This window comes from Colobus angolensis, unplaced genomic scaffold, assembly GCF_000951035.1.
Source record: "Colobus angolensis palliatus isolate OR3802 unplaced genomic scaffold, Cang.pa_1.0 Scaffold71, whole genome shotgun sequence".
NCBI lineage: Eukaryota > Metazoa > Chordata > Mammalia > Primates > Cercopithecidae > Colobus > Colobus angolensis.
The window spans coordinates 9,585,235-9,609,419 of record NW_012120821.1 but is presented as its reverse complement, the minus strand read 5'-3'; the positions used below and the strand labels follow the sequence as shown (position 1 = coordinate 9,609,419).

The 24,185-nt window shown below is 42.4% G+C and overlaps 2 protein-coding genes across 6 annotated transcripts in view; one reads left to right on the top strand and one right to left on the bottom strand.

Annotated features, from left to right (window-relative positions):
• The window catches only part of NDUFA8 (NADH dehydrogenase (ubiquinone) 1 alpha subcomplex, 8, 19kDa), a 54,503-nt gene that overhangs the window by 5,128 nt on the left and 25,190 nt on the right, over window positions 1-24,185 (bottom strand). Inside the window, exons 1-4 of one of the 3 annotated variants that reach the window (XM_011927379.1) lie at window positions 22,138-22,330; window positions 14,951-15,114; window positions 10,817-10,982; window positions 6,465-6,785 (exon numbers count right to left, since the gene is read on the bottom strand). In XM_011927379.1, the coding sequence (XP_011782769.1) occupies window positions 6,648-6,785; window positions 10,817-10,982; window positions 14,951-15,114; window positions 22,138-22,188 (519 nt within the window). In that variant the 5' untranslated portion in view covers window positions 22,189-22,330 and the 3' untranslated portion in view covers window positions 6,465-6,647. Of the gene's footprint in view, window positions 1-6,464; window positions 6,786-10,816; window positions 10,983-14,950; window positions 15,115-22,137; window positions 22,331-24,185 lie in introns of those variants that run through there. The other 2 variants (XM_011927381.1, XM_011927380.1) reach the window with 2 other exon arrangements.
• MORN5 (MORN repeat containing 5) overlaps window positions 22,424-24,185 on the top strand; it is a 41,034-nt gene continuing 39,272 nt past the window's right edge. For all 3 annotated transcript variants that reach the window (XM_011927384.1, XM_011927383.1, XM_011927382.1), the window contains exon 1: window positions 22,424-22,529. In XM_011927384.1, coding sequence (XP_011782774.1) covers window positions 22,483-22,529 — 47 coding nt within the window. In that variant the 5' untranslated portion in view covers window positions 22,424-22,482. The remainder of the gene's footprint in view (window positions 22,530-24,185) is intronic.

Genomic DNA, 24,185 nt, shown 5'->3' with positions numbered 1-24,185 from the left:
TTTTGTCCTTCAAATGTCAGTGTGGGTGATCTATTTAAAACAGAAGGCCAAAATGCCCTTCTCATTTTAATGAAATTCCCGGAATGAATTGCCCAGGTGATTAGGTCTATTTCAAGAAAATATGAAAACTCCACTGTCTCCCCCAGCAAGCTGGCTAATAGAGAAGCTACATTTCATATATTTCTTGACATGGAAAAGAGCCTGGATACCTACTTGGTCCAATTCTTTATTTTACAGCTAAAGAAACTGGCTGAAAGGGGAAAGTGCTTGCCAAGGCCACATAACAAGGTCAGAGACTGGTAGCACCCCAGCCTGATTTTCCTCATTGCCCGGCTGCCCATCACAGTGATATGGAAAAAAGATGCTAAAGGACTTTCCGGAAAGTTGTTTGGTATGAATTCACCACTAGAATCCTTGGAAACAACCACAGCAGCCCAAAGGTGCTGCGTGTTCAGCAATCAAATAAATAAATAAAGGCTTTAAGTCAAACCACTGTCACATGACATAATACCTTAGTTTTAGAGAGCAAGGGAAAGGAACAGCATTATCATTTTCTTTCTAGCATCAACTCTTCCATCAGAGCAGCAGAATTGATTAAAACAAGGCTTCCTGAAAGGGCATGCCTGCTTAATTTGCATTCAAACCTCAAATTAAAGGAATACTGGCATGCAATTTATATTTCTTGCATGCAATTTATATTTCTTGCATGCAATTTATATTTCTTATTACCACAACCTAATTTGACCTTTTATGCAACCATCTCCCTTCAGTTCACGGACAGCATTTTTACTGAGACCCTGACAGGGATTTCTGGGCTTCTTTTTTTTTTTTTCTTTTTGAAAAAAACAAAAGCAAAAAGCTTGCAAGTCCCCTGTCTTTTCCAATGGTGTTAATCATTAAGGTAGAATCCTGGGTCTCCTTTTGCATAGAAAATGCCCTGGTGTTTATTCTGTATAGAGTGATACACATTTAACAATTAACTAAGCTACTCTCTTTTGCAGAGGCGACGGCTGTGCAGCATTCATTCAACAAATAGTTATCAAGCACTGACTATGTGTCGGCTGCTGTTACACAAAGGAGAAGATACAACTGCAAAGGAGATGCAGTTCTTGCTCTGAAGAAGGAGCGTTATACAAGGCAGGTCATGCGCAGGGTGCTCCTGAACTCGGAGGAGGAGGTGATTCCCTTGCTGAGGGTGGGGATGATGACAGCCGCTTCACAAAGGAGACAAAATGTGAGCTGATTCTTCAAGAAAGGGATCACCAAGAAGAGGTGGGGGAGACCATCTGAGCAGAGGGCACAGCAAGAGGAAAGGTGCAGAGTGGGGCTCAACACAGATGGAGTGCTGGGGGATGGTAGCGGGAGATGAAGCTGGAGCGCTCTGAGTCACACTGTGAGGAGACTGACTGTCACACTGGGGAGACTGGACTTCACCCAGCAGACAGCAGAGACACCTATGGCAGGAAAAGTCCCCATGATAATAAAGGTGGAAGTATTATAGATAGGCTGTGACCTGCATTAAGCTCTTCCACACAAAACCACACTCCAGGCAGACGAGTTTCCTCTCTGTTCCTGAAGCACAGTGAGCCCTGCCCTGCCTTGGGGTTTTGCTCCTGCCAAAGGGTTTGTTCCTGCAGACTGGGACACTCTTCCATCAGCTCTTTCACTGGCTGGCTTCTTTTCACACCCCAGGAGGAAACTCAATCCCCACTTCCTCTGAGAGTCCTTCTGTGGCCTGTCTTCCTAAAGGTTCCCTCACCCTCTAGCTAGTCACTATTATATTAACCCTGTTTGGGTCCTTCTCAGGATTTATCACAACCTGAAATCATCTTGTTTCTGATTGCCTGTTTATTGCCTCCACCACTGGAATGGAAGTTCCATGAGGGCAGGGCCCCTGTTTTGTTCACTACCCATGTCTAGAAAGGCAGGCTGCAAAATCAATATTGATTGAATGAATTAACTAGTTAATGTGTTTCCAGAGTTCTAGCTGCAACTACACCCCCTTTTCTCCAACTGAACAAAGTATTTATGAGTATGAATGAGCAAGAGTGATAGTACTTATTACAATGCCTGTATGTCCAAGCCACACTGCACACCAATTTTTTTTTTTTCCTTTGGAGACAGATTCTCACTCCGTCACCCAGACTGGAGTGCAGTGGCACGATCTCAGCTTACTGCAACCTCCACCTCCCAAGTTCAAATGATCGTCATGCCTCAGCCTCCCCTGTAGCTAGGATTACAGGTGTGTACCACTATGCCCAGCTAATTTTTGTATTTTTAGTAGAGATGGGGTTTTGTCATGTTGGCCAGGCTAGTCTCGAACTCCTGACCTCAGGTGATCCTTCTGCCTCGGCCTCCCAAAGTACTATGATTACAGGCGTGAGCCACCACATCCGGCCCTAGACCAATTAAATCCAAATGTCTGGTGATGAGATCCAGACACCAGTATTTCAAGATCCCCTTGGGTGATTCCAATGTGTATCCAGTGCTGAGATTCTAATACTTTTGAAGGACAAGCACACAGACAATCTTCATTTTGTTTCCCAGATCTACCAGTTTTCATACATGAAGCCTAGGACATCTTACTTAGCTACTCCCTAGTCTCTGGAATCTGTCTTATTTTTTAGAAGTCAATAAATTTGCAAATTTCAATATGTTACTTAAATTACTTGTGACACACATCACAAATAATCAAGATATATAAAGGCATCACAACCTCAAACTGAAACTTCCTAAATAGGAGAAGCAGCTTTTTAAAGCCCAAATATGCCATGATCCACCATGATCCATCTCAGGGCATTAAAAAAAAAAATCCTTTATTATACCCAAAGCATTTCAGCTAGGGTTTGAGATCTACAAAGATGGCAATTTAACCTCAAAGAGTTACTTGCATTTCTACATACAAGTAATTTGTTGTTTGTGGTTTTATATCATAGAAAGTGTTTGGAAGTCCTTTGGAAAGGTAAACTGTGTGTACAGTTAATCATTTCCTGGGTGTTTGTCATATACTGGGCACTAGGATATAGAAATAGAAATAAGATAGAAGTCCAACTCTTGCAGCACTGAGAACAGGAGAGGTAAGACACAGCCAGTGTCATGACAGGTGTTACTCAAATACAGTCTTATAACAATGCTACCATTTATCAACCTGCTACTATGCATTTTGTGTGTGTGTAACTCACTATATACTCATAGCCATCCCAGAAGGCAGGTACTATTATTGTCATCTCCTCCCCTTTCTATTTTACAGATGAGGACTACAAGGTACAGAAAGGTTAAGTATCTTCTCTAGGGTCACACAGCCATTAAATGACCAGAGCCTGGATTCAAATCCAGACAGCCCAACTCCAGAGCCCTCATGCCCAACCGTCATACTACATGGTGTCATGGGAACAAAGGGGAGGAAAGACAATTTCTGGCTGTAGGAAGGCGATACTTCCTGGGAAAGACACCATTCGTGTTTGCCTTGAGAGATGGGGAGACTTTCAAGAGGCAGATGTGGGGAAGGACTGCTTCCCAGCAAGGGAATGGCATTTGTGAAGATCCAAAGGTTCTTGGTGAATGGCATGTTGTAGAGTGTAGGCTACATAATAAGAAGTAAGATAATGATGGGGAAATGGGCTAGGTTAGGGCCAGATTATGGAGTGTCAGAGGCTAGGGCCAGATTAAGGATTTGGACTTTAGTTAGCAGCCATTTGGGAGACCCTGAAGGCTGCTGAGTAGCACAGGCACGTGGAGCAAACTTGAGGATGGACTGGAGCGGGAGATGGCAATGGGAGACCACTTAGGAAGCCATTTTAATAATCCAGGCAAGGGGAAAAAAAACAGCCTAGGAAAGTGACAATGAGATAAAACAGGAAGTAGCAAATGTGAGCGATTACAGAAGAAACTCAACAGGACTTGATGTTGGATTGGAACTTGGAGTAAACGGAAGAGTCAAAGATGCATCTCAGGTTACTTGATACTGGGAGGATGGAGACACCATTAACTCAGATAAATAGGGAAGACAGGAACAGGCTTGGCAGAAGAAAGGAGGCAGATAAATTTCCTTTGGGGATATAAGGAATTCATCTCATCATTCTCAAGCCAAACCACCAGGAAGATTTTCTATTATTTGAAGTCCTGTTCAGGAATCCTTCACACTAACTGCTTTCCAATTGTTCTGTGACCTTTTACCTACTGAAATTGAGACAGGCACTTGTTGTAAGAGACTTATTATATTTAATTACTTAGAGCCTTCTGTCCTAGAAGGCTATGATGTCGTGTAATCCCATCGAGAGTACAGGAAAGCCAAAAGTTAGTTTCTTTGTTCAAGGAATTCAAAGCAAGGTGGGGAGGAGGGAGGCAAGAACTGCTGTCCAACTTGGGCAAAAGTTACATCCTAGAATTGAATTTGAAACCATTAACAGTTCAAGACGTGTTGCTCTGGTTCTAAAGAGGTGAATGAACATTTGGGGAGTGAACAGTGCTAGAAGCTGCTGCAGGTAAATTACTCATAGCTCCTTCTCAGACAGTATGGTTTATTCCCTCATTACCCATGTGATCTGTGGACCAGTGCCGTTAGCACACACCCTACCTCAGACCTACTAAATCAAAATCATTTTATTAGGATCTCCATATACACCCATTTATTTTGAGAGTACGGGCTTTGGAATCAGATGTATCTGGGTTTAAATCTCAGCTTAGTCACTTACCACTTACTAGCAGGTAGCCTGCTGTACTTGCTTCCTCATGTCTAAAATCAGTATGTGGTTCTACACCTTGGTTTCACATCAGAATAGGCCAGGAGTGCTTTCAGAAATTCCATGCCCAGACCACACTACACACCAATTACAACAGAATCTCTGGGGGTGGGATCCAAATATCAGGATTTAAAGACCTCCCAGGTGACTCCCATGTGCACTCAAGGCTGAGAACCACTCATGGCTTTGAAGAACAGGAGTGTGGCCATTGGAACCAGACAATCTTCACTTGTATCCTGTATCTACCACTTCTAACATCTGAGACTGGGGTTTCTTAACCTCTCGCTAAACTTTAACTTCCCTCATCTGTAAAATGAATATGAGCTATAGTACCTCGTTCAAAGGACTCTGGGCACTGAAGGAGGTGAAACATGTAAAGTGCTTAGCACAGTGCACAATGAGTATTTGTTATTATTTATGCAAGGCGCAGCTTCCTTTGCAGAAAGAACCTAGGAAGCAACATGTGGGTTGAAGTATCATATAAACACCAATCTGCAGTCATGCTCATACCTTTCCCACCAGAGGTGACTTCCAATTACTTGGCCACCAAAAGGTTAGTGGGTTTTGCCTCAGCTATTTAAAAAAATGCAAAAAAAACACTATTATTTTTCATTAGAGAAACTGAGGCAAACGTTGGTTGGCAAGTAACTTTTGCAGAACAGGTTGGGGGTTCTGCTGGAAGCATCCAAAATGCTTCCAGCTGTGGGGTCAGCACTAGGTACAGAAGCGGGCATGGCAGATCACACAATGCTTTTTCTTTGAACTGTCCTAGCACTTCGGGCAACAGACCCTGCACCTCATCTGTCTAGAGCCTCACAGCAATCTCTCCAGTTAGAAAATCTAGAAAGGGCTGGAAGGGTCTTTACAAAGACTCCTGTCCAACTGCTTTGCTTTTTTGAGTGTTGCAAAGAGGTAACCAAGGCCTAGGGAGCTGAGAAGACTTATGCAGGGTCATATGCAATTTAAAGCCATAACCAGAAGGCATAAAATGACCCAGTCAGATGTAGAGGAAACAGCCTAGTAGTGAAAAAGGAATTGAATGAAAGGGGGAAAAAGACATAATAGTGCTTTGAACCAAAGAGCTTTATAAACACTTGTGGCTTTAACCTGCCCAGGAGGTAGATAAGCATGTGCCCTTTAGTTTGTCCTCAAACTCAACCTCTCACAAGAGGTTAAGGAACACACCCAAGGTTGGAATTGACACTCAGACCTCCAGACTTCCTGGCTTTGGAGCTGGAAGTTCAGCCTCCACCTCCCTTGTCTATCAGGAAAAACATCTGGGTTATAATGCTTGAGGATGGGATATCAAGGGGAAGTGGTGGAAGTTCGGTTCTTCAAGAAACTTTGAGCAAGACTGCATGAGACCCTGCTAGGGGCCCCTCCCATTCTCTGAGTCATGCCTCAAAGAAGTTTCTGCACTTCTATCCTGGAGGCTCCCCTTGTATGACCTTTAGGGAAATCTATTTGCCTAAGATGTTAGATGGAAGGAAAGAGAGCTGAGACTTCAAAATGTGTGAACAGACACACCCCAAGGAGCTGCCTAAAGTAACAAAGCCTTTCCTTCACATGGCCACTTCTCCCTGTTCTAACAGGGATCCTCAGCCACATAAGCGAGTGCCTAAAGCAAAGCAAGAGGAACAGGCAGGACCACAAGAAGAAAAAGCAAGGGGAAGTCATCTTTAAAGGCCAAAAGGTCACATAAAACATAATAAAATACAACTGTTTCCTTTAAAAATTTTAATGGACAGGAAATGGTATAGAATAACTGCCAAGTCACATAAATTAACTTTTTTGTTAATGTTTGTGATCCCGGAAAGAACACACTATCAGTCGATGCAAATTGCATGGGCGTTTTCATCAGTCGGTGTCTGGGCACATGACCGAGTGTGGGCCACAAACCCATCTTTACTTGGTCCAGAAAAAAAAGTGGCTGCCATGTATGGCAGGCTTCAGATCTCCCTCAATCTCAGGGCTGGGCTCTGGTCTTGGTCTTGAGTGATAGGGATTCTCCGGTAAAGGTCGATCTGTTTTCACTTTGGTGACCTGGGAAGGGTGAAGAGGGCAAAAACAAAGTTGAAAGCTAGGGTGGAGAAATCTGTAACCATCAACGCACCTCCTGGTGTCTCCCCAATGCTCCGGCTGCCACAACTGCTCCCCGACTTAAATCCCCAGCAAATCACATTCAGACTTATTTAATCCTTGAACAAACACTCAGGAAAGCCTACTTTATGTCATTCCATGTGGTAGAAACTAGGGATACAGAAGGGAACAAGATACTGTCCTCAAGGGGATCACAGTCTAGTGAGGGAGAAAGCCGGGAATAACAACTAAGATTTCCAAATTACCCCAATGACTAATGGCAATGATGGAGACAGGAACTGCCTGCTATAGGAGTAAAGACTGTGTACATCTAACCCATCCTGAAGGCTAGAGGTTTGGACTATTTTTGAAGAGGTAAGACTTAGCTTAAAGTCTGAGCAGGAGCCAGACAGAAAGACAAGGGAGGAAAAGACATTCCAAGTAAAGAGTACATATGAAGATAGACAGGCATGTCTTCAGAATGGCTGAAGCAAAGTCTGCATGAAGAATGGAGGGAGATGAAGCATCACACCAAGCACTTATTGCTAGAAATGATGCTGGCACATGATTCCATTCCATTTTCACTCTTTTTTTTTTTTTTTTGAGACGGAGTCTTGCTCTGTCGCCCGCGCTGGAGTGCAGTGGCCGGATCTCAGCTCACTGCAAGCTCCGCCTCCCGGGTTTACGCCATTCTCCTGCCTCAGCCTCCCGAGTAGCTGGGACTACAGGCGCCCGCCGCCTCACCCGGCTAGTTTTTTGTAGTATTTAGTAGAGACGGGGTTTCACTGTGTTAGCCAGGATGGTCTCGATCTCCTGACCTCGTGATCCGCCCGTCTCGGCCTCCCAAAGTGCTGGGATTACAGGCTTGAGCCACCGCGCCCGGCCCTCATTTTCAATCTTATGAGGTCATTCTGCAGGGGCTCACTGAGGCCACCTAGCTAATAGCGGAAGAAATAGTACACAAAGTCAGATATGCCTACTCCAAAGCTTGTGCTTCTTAATACCACACTACAGTGGTGGACAGGCCAGATGATAAAGGGTATTAAATGATACGCAAAGGTGTTTGCATTTTAACCTGATGGTTAACAGGTGCCACTGAAGCAGGGCAGTAACTAAATCCCATCTCTGTAGGCTGGGAAGTATGAAAGCTAGACTGGAAAGAGTCAAGACCCAAATCGGGGAGCTGAGCCAATAAGCCAGGAGAGTGGTGAAGTACTAAACTGCAACAGGGAGAGAGATACTTTACACTCACAGTATCCTCTGATGGTCACAAAAATCTCAACTGGAAAGCCAGCAGAAACTGCTGTCATTTTGAAGATAAATAGGCCCAGAGAAGTAAGAAGACATAAGGCCACAGCTGTCAATAGTCTTCTGATTATTCCTCTACTGGTCTGAACTCTTAAGTCACCTCATATAAGATGACCAGATTAATCTTCCTAGATGTATAAATTCAGAAACCTTTTATTGCGAACAGAGCTTTTGGGTATACAATCACACAATTATTATTATAACCACTTTATGAGGCATTATTATCTCTAGTTAACAGATGAAGACCAAGGAGGTTGGCATGCCTAAGATAAGATACACAGTAATGTCAGAGCTAAGGTTGGAACCTAAGTCTTCAATTCTACTAGTTTTGTTTGTTTGCTTTTGAAAGTTTTCCCAACGTCCTGCCATAAGCAGAGATGGTTCCTACTGATCCACTAATGGTTTCTTGGTATTTGCAGCTCCTTTAAGGAATTAAAGACATTTATGAAATTGGCTGGGCACGGTGGCTTATGCCTGTAATCCCAGCACTCTGGGAGGCTGAGGCAGGTGGATCACTTGACGTCAGAGATCAAGACCAGACCAGGCAACATAGTGAAACCCCATCACTGCTAAAAATACAAAAATTAGCTGAGCATGGTGGCAGGCACCCGTAATCTCAGCTACTCAAGAAGCTGAGGCAGAATTGCTTGAACCCGGGAGGCAGAGGTTGCAGTGAGCAGAGACTGTGGCACTGTACTCCAGCCTGGGTGACAGAGTGAGACTCCACTTCAAAAACAAAAACAAAAAAAATGTTGCCCAGGCTAGTCTTGAACTCGTGAGCTCAAGCAATCCTCCTGCCTCAGCCTCCCAAAGTGCTACAATTGCAGGTGTGAGCCATGGCACCTGGTCGAGAAATACACTTTTGAAAAGAGTAAAGATAATTTTTTTTTTTTTTATCTTACAGAGTTTAAAAAAGTGTGAATACAAAGATTCAAGAAGAAATATGCTTTCTTACTAGCATGACTTGTTATTTCTTCTTTCGTAAGTGTCAGAAATGAGAAAAGGTAGTTTTATTTGTTACATGTGTAAGTTCTACCACTTTCCAACCTAGAATTTAAATAGAATTATCAACTATTTAAAATAATATGTTCAGTAAATCAAAAAGTATCTGAAAATAATCATGCCAGATACAAAAGACAAAAAGTTTGCTGTTATTACTTACGACACCAAGCTTATATTCACAGATGCTATACACAAAGAGATGGGAACTAGACCGGGGGCTAAGGTGGCAGGATCGCTTGAGCCCAGGATCTCAAGACCAGACTGGGTAACATAGCAAAATCCTGTCTCTACTAAAATACAAAAATTAGCTGGGCATGGTGGCCTGCGCCTGTAGTCCCAGCTACTCGGGAGGCTGAGGTGGGAGAATCACCCGAGCCCAGGAAGTCAAGGCTGCAGTGAGCTGTGATCGCACCACTGTATTCCAGCCTAGGAGACAGAGTGAGACCTGAGATTTCTCCTCCATGCCTTGCTACCTGTGCTGCCCCAGAGGGAACGGACAGAGCTGAGGCTGAAGAAGCAGGGATGGGTCAGATCATAAAGGGCCTGCATGCCATGTTATAGAGAAGATGCTTTATCTCACCAGCAATGGAGAGTCCCATCCAGTTTTTAAAAACACAGTGACATAGATTTATTTTCCACACAGATCACTCTTCTTGTGGAGGTGTAATTTTATCCTCAATTCTTCATCTAAAGCCCACATTGATCCACCCTCCTCTCCCAGAAATTCATGTACCCCAGGTTAAGAACTCCTGTCCAAGAATAAGATAACAGCAGCAGGAACAATGAGGGATTTTAAAAAAAATTCCAGGAGATGCTAATCTATAGGAAGTGATGACTGCATGGAATCAGAACAGTAGGGAATGAAGAATTCAGGTTTCGGTTTCTAGCTCTGACGTTTCAATAGATGGTGGTGTCACAACTAAGACAGGAAATAAAGGAGAAAGAGAAACACTTTTAAAACTACAATTATGTAGTTTTTTAAAAAAATCTTAGATACGTTCCTGAAAAATGTGGCATAAGCCTGATCCGATTTCCCCAGTGAATTCCACAATAACCTCCACAATGTTTTCAACTAACAGTGTTTCACTAATACTTTAGCTTCCTCTCTACTCCCTTCTGTTCTCTAATTAGCTAATTAACTAAAAACAAATCTGCACATGCTAGAAGGTCTAAAGAAATATTTCTATTTTTTTCTGTTTTTTTTTTTTTTTTTTTTTTAAAGACAGAGTCTCCCTCTGTTGCCTAGGTTGGAGTGCAGTGGCGCAATCTCAGTTCACTGCAAGCTCCGCCTCCTGGGTTCATGCCATTCTCCTGCCTCAGCCTCCCAAGTACCTGGGACTATAGGCGCTTGCCACCACGCCTGGCTAATTTTTTGCATTTTTAGTTGAGACAGGGTTTCACCATGTTAGCCAGGATGGTCTGGATCTCCTGACCTTGTGATCCGCCCACCTTGGCCTCCCAAAGTGCTGGGATTACAGGTGTGAGCCACTGCGCTGGCCAGAAATATTTTTATTTTTAAAAATTCCTTTCTGGACTATGCATAATCATTGCCTAATTAATATGTTTGGTAAATCTGGTAAGTTCTTACATCATATCTGTATTCACAGAGACCCTTTGCTGACCACCTCTTGCCTTTATCCCACCCCTGAGTCAGAAAGTGAGACCTCCAGGAGAAGCCTTTTTACCTTTGACAGTTCTCCCAGGTCAGGCCGCACCCAGCCCAGTTTGTCCAGCACACACTCATCAAACTTTGCCTGCTGTTTGCGACAGTGACGAAATAACTGCTGGCCACTATAATCAATGCAAGTCCAATATTCTGTAAAAGGCTCTGCGCAGTGACGTTTTATCTGCCTGGAAAAGAAGGCTGGGTTAAACAATGAAAAACAGAAAAATGGTAAAACAATGAAAAACAGAAAAGTGAGAAGAAAACAGGTACAGATCTCAAATACATAGCCTTGCTTTTTGAAACGTATGTGAGTAAATATTCTTACCTCACTTACAAGACAACTTCAGGATCCACCAGTTGAGAACAAGTTAGTAAACAAAAAAGATTTCTGAGGTAGAAAACCTAATTTCTTTATGTAGTAAGAAGAACGGAGTGTAGCCTAATGCATGCAAATTTTACTCGGAGAGGAACTCCTTACTTGGGGCCTATTTATTCTTTTCTTTAGATCCAATTCCTCAAAGGGTATCAACTTAGCAAATTTAGAAGAGAAGGAGGCATAATTAGATAATGGACATGCTGACAGAAGTCAGAGGTGACAGACAATGCCAAAGGAAGAGACAAAATTATAAAAAGCAAATACACAAACTAACAAGCAGAAGATCCTGCTTGTTAGTATAAAGACAAACTGCACTCCACTCCTCAAAAGCTCAAGGTCCTCATTCTATTTACACATTGAACAAAAATAGATATTAATCCTTGCTATCAAGAACAAAGTTATATTATATTTGGTATTCTCTGTTAAGAAGCAGGGTAGCATATAATTCATTCTGTGGCTATCAAAAATGGCTAGAGAAAATTTAACTTCTGTGTATAAAAAGAATAAGCTTCAGTTTTTTGCAAAATCCCCCTTATCATTCAACCCTGCCAGTATGCATGTTCAAGCAAGAATAAAATAACATCATTTTATGTAAAAGCCATACTTGAGGCAGTGAAATTCAGAACACCTCTTTCTCCCAATGAAATAATAATTTTATTGTTTAAGTGCTTACCTGTCATACTCCAGAAATCTAGCTACACTCTCACATGAATCATGTTTAACATGGATCAGGAAGGAAGGATTTCAGAGATGGCCTACAGAAGTATACAGTGACAAATCTGCTTTCCACTCTTGCCCAATAAGCCACTCAGCTGCCCTCCTGGAGGTCCACCAATGTCACCGGTTTCTGAGGTTTCCGTTCCAGGTATTCTAAGCACACCTGCACCCACATAACTTCTACACAAGAATCACTTTGGTAGAAAGCAACCATTTCCAATGGGAGTTTTATATTCCTCCAAAATGCTGCAGCAGCAGACGGGCCACTACTCTAGTAGCACGGATCCCTGTTCTGGACCCCGTTCCCCATACGTAACAATTATCTACTAATGGCTACAACCAGCAACTTCAGCAGTGAGAAATTCCTCTGTGGAGGCAGTTAGGCACCTTGGGAATTTGTGAAATCCAGATATTCCCCGCTTAAAATGTACTACCACTGGGCCATGGAAAAAAAGTTTTGCAAAAGTTCTCTTAGAAAATAAGAATTGTTTAGGCTGGATGCGGTGGCTCATGCCTGTAATCCCAACAGCTTGGGAGGCCAAGGTAGGTGGATCACTTGAGGCCAGGAGTTCAAGACCAGCCTGGACAACATGGCAAAACCCCATCTCTACTAAAAATACAAAAATTAGCTAGGCGTGGTGGCACACACCTGTAATCCCAGCTACTCAGGTGGCTGAGGCACAAGAATCACTTGAAGCCAGGACGCAGAGGTTGCAGCAAACCAAGATCATGCCACAGCACTACAGTCTGGGTGACAGAGTGAGACTCTGTCTCAAAAAAAAGAAAAATTGTTTAAATAAACACACACACACACACACACACACACACACACACTCAACCTTGCTGGCAATCAAATCAATGCAAATTGAAACATCCAAAAATATTTGCACCCCCCAAATATTTAAATACTATGCATACCAGAAGCCAGCGCTGAGGACAGCATAAATTGATCCAACATTTAAAAACCAAAAGCAATTGCCGGGCTCGGTGGCTCACGCCTGTAATCCTAGCACTTTGGGAGGCCGAGGCAGGCGGATCACGAGGTCAGGAGATCGAGACCACGGTGAAACCCCGTCTCTACTAAAAATACAAAAAAATAGCTGGGCGTGGTGGTAGGCACCTGTAGTCCCAGCTACTAAGGAGGCTGAGGCAGGAGAATGGTGTGAACCCGGGAGGCGGAGCTTGCAGTGAGCCAAGACCGAGCCATTGCACTCCAGCCTAGGCAACAGAGCGACATTCTGTCTCAAAAAAAAAAAAAAAAAAAAAAAAAGCAAAGCAGTAAAGTTCAAGAGCCATAATAATGTTCAAAGCCTTTTACAGAATAATCTCACTGTTAGGAAATTTATGCCAATGAATTATTGACTAATGAAAACGATCTATACGCAAAGGTAATCACTGCAGATTTATCCAAAATAATCAAAAACTGAAATCAACAATGATGTTCAATAACAGGAATTGGTCAGGTATGTTATGGTTGGTTTATCCACTGATGGAATAATATATAACCATTAAAAATGATAATTATGGCCAGGTGCGGTGGCTCACACCTGTAATCCCAGAACTCTGGGAGGCCAAGGAGAGCGGATCACTTGAGGTCAGGAGTTCGAGACTAGCCTGGCCAACATGGTGAAACCCCATCTCTACCAAAAATACAAAAAAACTAGCCAGGCTTAGTGGTGCGGGCCTGTAGACATGTGAATCGCTTGAAGCCAGGAGGCAGAGGTTGCAGTGAGCCAAGATCACACCATTGCACTCCAGCCTGGGCAACACAGTGAGACTTCGTCTCAAAAAAAAAAAAAAAAAAAAATCATGAAGACTATACAGCAACTTCAAAGAATGTTTCCAATAATGTCAAGTGAAAAATAAAAATGAATTTCTCAATGTATACATACTATGATTATAACCACAAAAAATCTTTGCATAGGGACAAATACAGCAGAAGCAAGAAAGAAGGAAAGCAGCTACTGTGCTAAGGTATCTATTTTTCTTTTCTCTAATGTCACTGTCGTGGACATTGGTGGTTTTTGCCTAGTCAGCAGTCATTCCCCCATTCTTCTGTAGCATCCTTCTAATTTTCCTTTGGGAACAACCCCTCCCTGTCTCTCAGCAATGTGGTTTGGATAAAGCGAAGTCCACTCCCCATCTCAGGCCTAATCAATCAGAGCCTTTTATTTCCTGAAGCACAAGTGATGCAATGATATGTATATGAAGTCAGCGAGCCAGGACAATTAGACTCAGTCCAGGAGCTTCTGCTCACTTCTAGATAAAGGGTGCACTTTGTCTAAGTTTGCTAAGCAGGTATCAACAGAAGAGCAACTTGAGTGGCTGGTGGCCATTTGTGGTACAGCAAGGTGACAGCCTTTCTGAAATGAGGTAAACAGAGAAAACTAGAACTAAAAGACTGTGAAAACAGGAGAGGCAAAAAGACATCAAGTAATTGTGAAATTATTTAAGCCCTTGAATCCAGTCCTGCCTGATGCCAGGCCTATTTCTGGACTTCAGAGTTACAAGAACTAATTTCCTTTGAGTTGACTTTCTCTCCTTTTAAATAGAGTGCTAATATGCTTGTTAAAACATTTTCCTACAATTATACAGTTTAGGTTTTTTTTACTTAAGTATCAAGCACAGTGACCTACCTAAAACCTAACTCTGAATACAATTTTCTTTCCATCATACCTGTGTTCTGTAGTAATGACAACAACCTAGTGAATGCCTGCTTAAAAAGGACTGTGCTAAGTTGTTTTACATGCCTTTTCAAATTTTTCACAGCAAAAAGACTTTTCCCTTGCTGTAGCAAAAATGGTCACCAGTCACTTGCTTAGCAAACCTAAATAGGTATCATTTTACAATTTGGAAACTGAGATTCATGGAGATTAAAGAACTTGCCAGATAATAAAAACAAAACCAAAAATAATTATCATCCTTTGAATGTTTTATATTGGTCTCATTTCAAAGCCTATGTACTTCCTACTAAAATCCACATTATTAGCTGGCTGTTCAGTTATTAATTTAAACCTTTATGTTTCAACCAAGTAGGCACCGATACCAAAAGATTTTTACCTAAAGAAGTCCAAAGCACACTTGTTGACCAGCTTGCCTTCCTCCAAACACCGCCTCGGATCTTTCTCTTCCCAGCGGCAGAGCATAAACTCCTTATTGGGCTTATCACACTGAGCTCCATAGTGATGGGCCGCAGCTTTAAGCACAGCAGAACTAACTTTCACCTAGGAAAGGAAAGATGGGACAAAGACCACAGACTGTGAACCAGAATACCACTTTCTCAACTTAACCTCATGCAGGTCAGAATAGAGAACACAAAAGTAGCACTGTTCTGACTTTAGCAAGAAAATTAAACACTGTCATTTTTTTTTTTTTTTGGTCACTCCCATCACCCAGGCTGGAATGCAGTGACGCGATGTCGGCTCACTGCAACTTCGGCCTCCCAGGCTCAAGTGATTCTGCTGCCTCAGCCTCCCAAGTAACTGGGATTACAGGCATGAGCCATCTCGCCCGGCGATTCTTTATAATCTGTGGTGATTTAGAGAACACGAAGCTCTTTCACATATATTATTTTCTTCACTTTTACAATAATCTCATGAAAAGATTACTATTCCCATTACTATCCCCATTTTAGAGTGGAAGAAATGGCACCCCTAATAGAATCTTTAGATATGTATGGTAGACAGAAAGGGGGTGTGGAGAAGGATGGAGGCTTCTGGGATGTAGGGAGAGGAACCAACTCTGGAGAGCTTCACTGAGTTTCTGCTGCTGGAATAAAATTAATAGATATATAAGGCTGGGCACAGTGGCTCATACAGGTAATCTCAGCACTTTGGGAGGCCAAAGCAGGCAGATCACTTGAGGTCAGGAGCTCAAGACCAGCTTGGCCAACACGGTGAAAGCTCATCTCTAGTGAAGATACTAGAGATGTATCTGGGCATGGTGGTATACACCTATAATCCCAGCTACTAGGGAGGTTGAGGCATGAGAATTGCTTGAACCCAGGAGGCAGAGGTTGCAGTGAGCCAAGATCACGCCACCACACTCCAGCCTGGGTGACACAGCAAGACTCTGTCCTCTGTCTCAAAAAAAAAAAAAAAAAAGAATTAAATTAAATCAAATTAATGGATAAATAAAACTCCCAGAGGACTACAGAGTCACAGAAGACGAGGCTGGAAGGGATCACAAACAGCATCTAGTCCATCTAGTAGTAACTAATAATAAAGTGCTAAAATCTGCAAATTTTTTAAAAATCAGAGCATATCCAAGGTTGCCATCCCTTTAACTATGCCCACCAGTTTCCTTCAATAGCATTTTAGTGATATTTTCTTGAGAAGATACACAGTGTAGATACAGCCAGCACAGAAAGAACTGTAAACTGCCCAGGACCTACTAACAACTGCTTAAGCAAGAGACCTGCTGGTCCCTTTTCTGTACTACCTTTTCTTATACCAACACCACAATGTTTTAATTACTGTCACTGAAGAGAACATTTTGTTATCTGGGAGAACTATCCTCTTCATTCTTCCTTTTCAAAACTTTTCTGGCTATTCTTTCAGAAGAACACCTTCCCCCAACAATTTGCATTCAAATTGTATTAAATTTAGTTATATATTAAATTAGGAAACAATGGGCACTTTTATAAAACTGGGTACCTGCTCAAACTTCACATCCTCAGAGAGTCTCTCTCTAATCATCTTATATAAGCTAGCATCAGTGGTCACTCATGTGGTCTGGTCTTAGCACTCATGTGCTAAGTCTGATCAATTCTAGATATACTTGTTCTTTCCTATCTGTAAGCACAATCTCTGTGTAAGCACCAACCACACTGGGGTCATCAACATCTTTCTCAATAATTTTAAGAGCCACTGAGTGGTCTGTGTGTGACTAGATTATAGGCTCCAAGAGGGAAGGGATTTTGTTTTCAACAGAGATTCACTACTGTAAAGATATCAATTCTCCCTAAATTAATATGTGGTAATTAAATATAATGTTGACTACGGTACACAGCAAGCACCCAAAATAGTGTCTAGAATAAGTAGTTGTTGAGCACCCACTCTTTGCTAAATGGGGATACAATAATTAGAAAACAGATATGAATACATGAATTACACCTTCTCATCCACAACACAGTACTTCTCTCCATTTATTCATATTCAGGTCATTCTTGTCCTTTGGTTAAAATTACAGTTTCCTTCATTATAGGGACCTTGAACATTTCTTGTTTATTCCTCAGTATTTTAGCACTTTTGATACTATCTAAATAGGATAGTTTTTCTATTAGATTTTCAAACTGCTTGCTTTTGAAAATCTGCTTGTTTACTGCTGCTTGTACACTGTATTTTCTCTCCAGCCATCTTACTGAACTCTTGTTAGTTCTGACACAAAACTCAAGAAGATTAACAGAAAAACTGCCATTTACAAATAAAAACTGTCTCTTTCTCTTCTCATACTTTATTTTTTCTTCTTATTCTCATCTCCTATTTTATTGCTTTGACCAATCCCTTCAGGCCAATACAGATGAAGAACAATGACAGCAGACAACTTTCCCTTTTTCTAAAATTAAAAGCAGGTTTAGTATAATATTTGCTGTTGATATCTGGAACATAGTTGTTTGGGTATTCCTTGTTAAGAAAACTTCTTTCTAATTCTAATTAGTTTTGCTTTACCCATGTTTTCTATACCAGAAAAGAATAAAATTTTTAGGCTTCGTTTTCATTAATTTATAAATATAACATAGAGCATTAACAGATTTTGTAAAACAGATCCAATGTATTTCTAGAATAAAATATAGTCTGTCACAGTGTATTATGCTTTAATACACTACTGAATTTGATTTGTAAAATTAAAAATTTTTGTGTGAGAACAGTCTGTAATTTTATTTTATTTTATTATTATTATTTTTTTTGAGACTGAGTTTTGATCTTGTCCAGGCTGGAGTGCAGTGGTGCAATCTCGGCTCACCACAACCTCCGCCTCCCGGGTTCAGGTGATTCTCCTGCCTCAGCCTTCCTGAGTAGCTGGGATTACAGGCATGCACCATCACACCCAGCTAATTTTGTATTTTTGGTAGAGACAGTGTTCCTCCATGTTAGTCAGGCTGGTCTCGAACTCCCGACCTCAGATGATCCTCCCGCCTCAGCCTCCCAAAGTGCTGGGATTATAGGCATGGGCCGCTGTGCCCAGCTGTAATTTTATTTTTTATGCACTTTACGCAGCTAGGTTATTAATAAAAGGCAAGGAAAGATGACAAGGGTAATAATTAATCTATACACTATAGAAAGGAGAATAAAGTTATGACTATGTCTATTAATAGTACAACTGTTACAATTATCAAAAATAAAGTTATGACATAAGTGAAATCTGCCATGATGACTCTAATAAATTTATGTTTAAAATCTGTAAAGTTTTTGTATTAAAGTTTTCGAAAATAATTTATTTAGGAAAACTGAGTGGCACACATTTGCTTGTTTTATTACCTATAAACAACTAAGAGAATAAAAACTAACACTCAAACTTTTTTAAAAGCTTAATATATTTTAATAATTAGGTTAGTTATATTTACTTGTCATATGCCTTAAAAGAGCTTTAACTGGCTGATTCAACTATTCAAAGGCCCAAAACTATAAGGCCTGCCTGCATTACTTATTTCCCTACAAATGTGGAAATCTTATCAAAATGAAGGTACACTCATGTTGTTGAGCATATAAAACACCGTCCCTGTCACAGGACAATAAAGGAAGACATTGAGTCTGTTTTGTCATTAATGAAAAAGAGGGATGTGCTAGAGACAGCACAGTGAGTCAGTGGCAACCCCAGTGGCAACCCCAGAACTGGAACACTGAGATTGTGACCTCCAATGAGGCTTCTTCCCATGATATCACCATCACTGAGGTGGATGAGCCTGAGATGTCACCATATCCCCTCACCTGCTTCTTCACTAAGACTGATGAATTCCAACAGAAACAACATCCTTTCACAGCTGTTTACTGTGAATACCCTCTCAAATTCATTCAGCTTTGTCTCAAAGAACACAGAATTTCAGCATCCTTCCTCATTTATTCTCACAACAGCCTCACTGCGCAGCAGGGTTACACAGTCTGCAGGTGTGGAAACTGAGACAAAGTCACCATCTAGAGCCCAATCAAACTTCTAGTCCTGTCCTTGCCTCCTTAAACTATGTCTGTACCTCTTTTTATAGTACTTTATTTATACCATGCCTTGAGTTTTCCTAAATTTATGTAAAACAGAGAATAGTACTTATTTAATAGAACTGTTATGAAGATTCAGTTAGCTAATACATATAAAAATAAGAACAGTGCCTATCACATTGAAAGCACACCATAAATATTAGCTATTTTTATTTTCACTCAAAATTGTCAATGTGTCCAAGGACTTTCCAGTCCAAAGCTTCTGACTGCTTTTTTCAACGGAGATGTGTCATAACTCCTACGCTAATGAAGTCCAAAATGTATTTAACTCGTTCTCCAAACCTGCTCCTTCTTCTGGCTTCACCAGAAATATTGCCATGTTGCAAACCTGACTTTGATTCTTCAACCTTCCCTGCCACCAATATCAAATCCATTGCTAAGTCTGATCAATTCTAGATATACTTGTTCTTTCCTCTCTGAAAGCACAGTCTCTGTAAACACCAATTACACTGGGATCATTAATATCTTTCTCAATAATTTTAAGAGCCACTGAGACCAGTCTCCCTGCTTTTCTTTTTCTTTCTTCAATCCACTCTTCACACAGCTGCTAGAGTGATCTCCCTAAATGACAATTCTTATTTTACTCTGCTATTAAATTAGCAACCAAACTCTCATTCAGCCTTAATAGCAGAATAAAGCCTAAACTTCTTAATGGGTATCGAAAGGTTTCTGGACCCAAACTATCTTTCCATCCTTCTCACCTACAACATTTCAAAAAGGGACTATTTACTGTAACACTAAACTCCTGTTTGGCTCCCGGCATTTTCCCATCTCCTTACTTCTGCTCAGACCCTACCCTCACTTAGAGGGGTCTTCTCTCCATCTCTGCCTATAAGTGCCATTCTTCAAATGCCATTTAGCCATATCTCACATTATGCCTAAAAAGTGCTTTCTCTATTCCCTTTATAGCTTCAGAGAATTTTATAGCTGGATCACCTCATCTTACAAATAACCATGTCTGCAAATGCTAAAATCAAGTAATCAAGGTGACCGGCAGGTAGGCCTAAAATTAAGATCCAACTTCAAATCTTTTCCTAAACCATATCTGCCCCTTTTCACAGTATTTAATCACACTTTGTCTTGTATTTTAGTTATTTAAGTAATTATCCGTATGTTCATTCAATTGTGTGAAGCCTAAAGGCAAATGTATTTCAGATATATCAGTTGTATGAAGTAGAACCTCAGACGTTTGTTGAACCTAATAAAAACTGCAACAAGAAATTCAGCAACTCAAGATTAACCCAGCTACATGGGGGGTGGGGAGAAACAAAAGACTGGTGGCCACAGGGCAGATCCCCTCTACCACCTCAGAGTAAATGTCACTTTAATATAATAAAAGTCCCTGAACATAGCTAATAATTTCTTCCTCTGAGGAAAATAACAGTTGCCACTCTCACAGGCATCTAAGATTAAATGAAGAATTGCAGGTAAAACACTTAACATATGGCCGGGCGCGGTGGCTCATGCCTGTAATCCCAGCACTTTGGGAGGCCGAGGCGGGCAGATCACGAAGTGAAACCATCCTGGCTAAAACGGTGAAACCCCGTCTCTACTGAAAATACAAAAAATTAGCCGGGTGTGGTGGCGGGCACCTGTAATCGCAGCTACTCGGGAGGCTGAGGCAGCAGAATCACTTGAACCCGGGAGGCGGAGGTTGCAATGAGCCAAGATCGCGCCACTGCACTCCAGCCTGGGCGACAGAGAGAGACTCTGTCTCGAAAACAACAACAACAAACAAAGAAAACACTTAACATAGTATATTAGTGCTGGCACATCATTTCTAGTCTTGGTCTTCCTCTCCTTTAATATAGCCTGTTCTACTACCCAGCCCTGCCATGACACTCCTGTGCTTTAAAACCTTCCACCTCTTCCCACCATCTCCCTTACGGGATCAAGTCCAAACTGTTTGCTCTGGCCTTGTGGAAGCTGCTTCCAAGTCCTATCTCAGCCCAAGTTGCCTCTCCAGGCTCAGCACCTGCTGCTTCCCACCACCACCACTAGGGTCACATCAGACTGTACTTGGCTCCCTAAAAACAGGTTCTGCTAGGCCTTCTCATTCTTTTGAGTTTTCACCCATAATACACTGGAAAAGCACTGGTTTTACAATCAGACCTGGGTTCACTTCCAGCTCTATTACTTACAAGCTCCATGACCTTAGGCAAATCATTTCTACTCTCGGGGCCTACTTCCTTATTTATAACATGTTACGACCAATTGTATATATATATATATATCCTACCTTACAGTGTTGCTGGGAAGATTCAATGAATTAATGCACGGAAAGTAATTAGCATCCTGCTTGGCATCTAGAAAGGACTTGATCATGTTAGCTATAATTAGTAGGGTATGCTTCTATTTCACTTCTCACAGCACTAACTACATTGTACTGTGACGGCCTCTTTATGTGTCTGTCTCCCTACCGGATTGTAAAGTCCATGAAAGCAGGAAGTATACCTCTTCCAGCGTTGTGTGTACATGTTAATTACTCAAATCACATCTCTTGAATAAACGAATGCTTTAAGTGAGTCCTGTTACCAAACTCCTTCCCATGGCTGTGAGTAGATGCACGCTCCAATATCGTCTCGTTTTCCCGCGGCCTCCTCGCCCCACTCTATGCACTCTGCACCGGTGATACCACTTTAAGGTAGGTGACTGTCTCCCTCGACTGTGAGCCCCTAGGGTTGTATACTCACTTCGCATGCAAGTTTGAGGATTAAGCGACATAAGCTAAGTAAAATGACTGGTTGGTGCTTAATAAAATGTATCACTATTATTCACGGAAGGAGAAGCAGGTCGCCGTGGAAGGCGAAAGGGGGAGGATTCTAGAGTTATTGCAGGATGCAACAGGGTGGGGTAGAGAGGGGAGGCGACTCCCGAAGCTGCGGAGGGGACCTCCGGGGGTCGACCTGTATAGGTGTTGGAGGACTGGGGAGGGGGGCCCGGGGCCCAGGATCCGCGGAGCCTAAGCGGGGCTGGGCCCAGGCCCGAGAAGCCGCAGCCCCATGTCTCCCTTGCCTGTCCTCCGGACAGCCTCACCTCGTCTACTTTCAGCTCCTCTAGAGTGGGCAGCTCCACTATCCCCGGCATGACGGCTGCAGCCCCGACCCCGACGAGGAGCCCTCAGCCGCGTCTCCCCTGTCTCCTTGAACTCCCCTTTCGACCGCTGAGTGCCACACGGCGCCTGCGCATGCGCATCCGGCAACACGCAGGCGCACCACTCTGCCCACCCGCGAGCGAGGGAGCGTGCGCAATACCAAGAAGCTTGCCGCCTCCAGGGGGCGGGGCTTCTATTCGGCTCCGCCCACCCCTCCAGGGTGTCATAGTGATGCCGTATCCACTGAGACTCCGGATCCTAACAGTTGGAAGCTAAAAACGGGCGCCATGGAGTACACAGGGAGCAAATATATCGGGGAATATGTAGATGGGAGGTAAGGGGCTCATTTGATTCACTTACTATACCTTGAATAGCTGTGACTGGAAAAAGACGGCTGTCTTTTTGCTTCTGCGAAACACCTTGTGCCAGGCACTTACTTTCACAAACTTGCCAGAGTAATTTTCTCAAGGACCATATCTAATAAGCAGCAAAGCTGAGATGCATTCATTCCATATATACTTATATGTGTGTGTGCATTCACTGTGTGTGCGTGTGTGCGTGTTTGCTATCTGCCAGTTTTAGACATAGGAACAAGAATATTTAAAATGTCAAGATCCTTGCTCTTATGGAGTTTATAATCCAGTTGGAAATGTATTGCCGATAAACAAATAAGTGATAAAATAATTACAGATAGTGGTAAATGCTATGAAAGCAAACACGAAGATTAGGGAAGAGAGACTGTGGCTAATCTGAATCGAGACGGTCGCCTCCCTCCAGGAGTTCACAATCTAGAGATTATTATAGAGGACTATATACACAAATCACTGTAGTGGACTAGTAGTAAAAAACAATTCAACAGTTTTTTTTTTCCCTTCCTTCCTTCCTTCCCTCCTTCCCTCCTTCCCTCCCTCCCTCCTTCCTTTCTCCATTCCCTCCCTCCCTCCCTCCTTCCTTTCTCTCTCTCTCTCTCTCTCTCTCTCCCTCTCTCCCTCTCTCTCTCGTTTTTGTGTGTTTTTTTTTTTTCAGACAAGATCTCGCTCTGTTGTCCTGGCTGGAGTGCAGTGGCCTGTTCACTGCTTACTGCAGCCTCGACCCCCTAGACTCAAACAATCTTCCCGCCTCAGCCTCCCAAGTAGCTGGGACTATGGGTGTGCACCACTACCCCAGCTAATTTTTCAATGCCTTTTGTAGAGATGGCGTCTTGCTATGTTGTCCAAGCTGGTCTCGTACTCCCGGGCTCAAGTAATCCTCTTGCATGAGCCATTGTGCCCAGCAATTCAACAATGTTGAGTGGCTACCAAGTACCAGGCCCTGGAATTGACTCTGGGCACAATCCCTGTCCTCAGAAAGTTCATTCAAACATGATGGGACAAGTAGACATAACAGATAACTGTGATTCAGTGTGGTAAGAGCTGTGGTAGAGAGAAGCAGAGGAAACACAGAGGTGGCCACTCTTTCTTGCCAGCCACCCTGGATGAAGAAAGTGGACTCTCTGTTTTTATAGCTGAGGAAACCAAGGCTGGACGACATGAAGTGGTTTGCCAAACTAGTGCTAGTTGTGGGGACTGTGAAGCACTCCCACCTTGGGACCCCGTATTCACAAGTTGGTGGAATTCCAGGGCATTTTGAATTAATAGGAAAGAGGGATCTGTGGTCTGGGCAGGGATAGGAGATAGATTCCTAGAGAAGGTGGTAGGAATGCTATGGGATGCTATCTCTAATCCTTACATCAGTCTTTCAAGGTAGATGTTATTATCTTTCCAGGTAAGAAAGGTGACCTTTACAGGGCTTGAGACACTTATTCTACTCAGCAGGTAAGTGGCAGAGATGCCTTGGTGTGTACCCTCTCTCACTACTCAGTGAGATAGTTCAGGCTGACCTTGCAAATAACGGAACAGAAGTTAAGAGAAGCAAAATGACTTGCCCACCATTATGGATACACAGCTAGGAAGTAATGGAGTCAGGATTTGAACCCAATCCTCTGTACAAA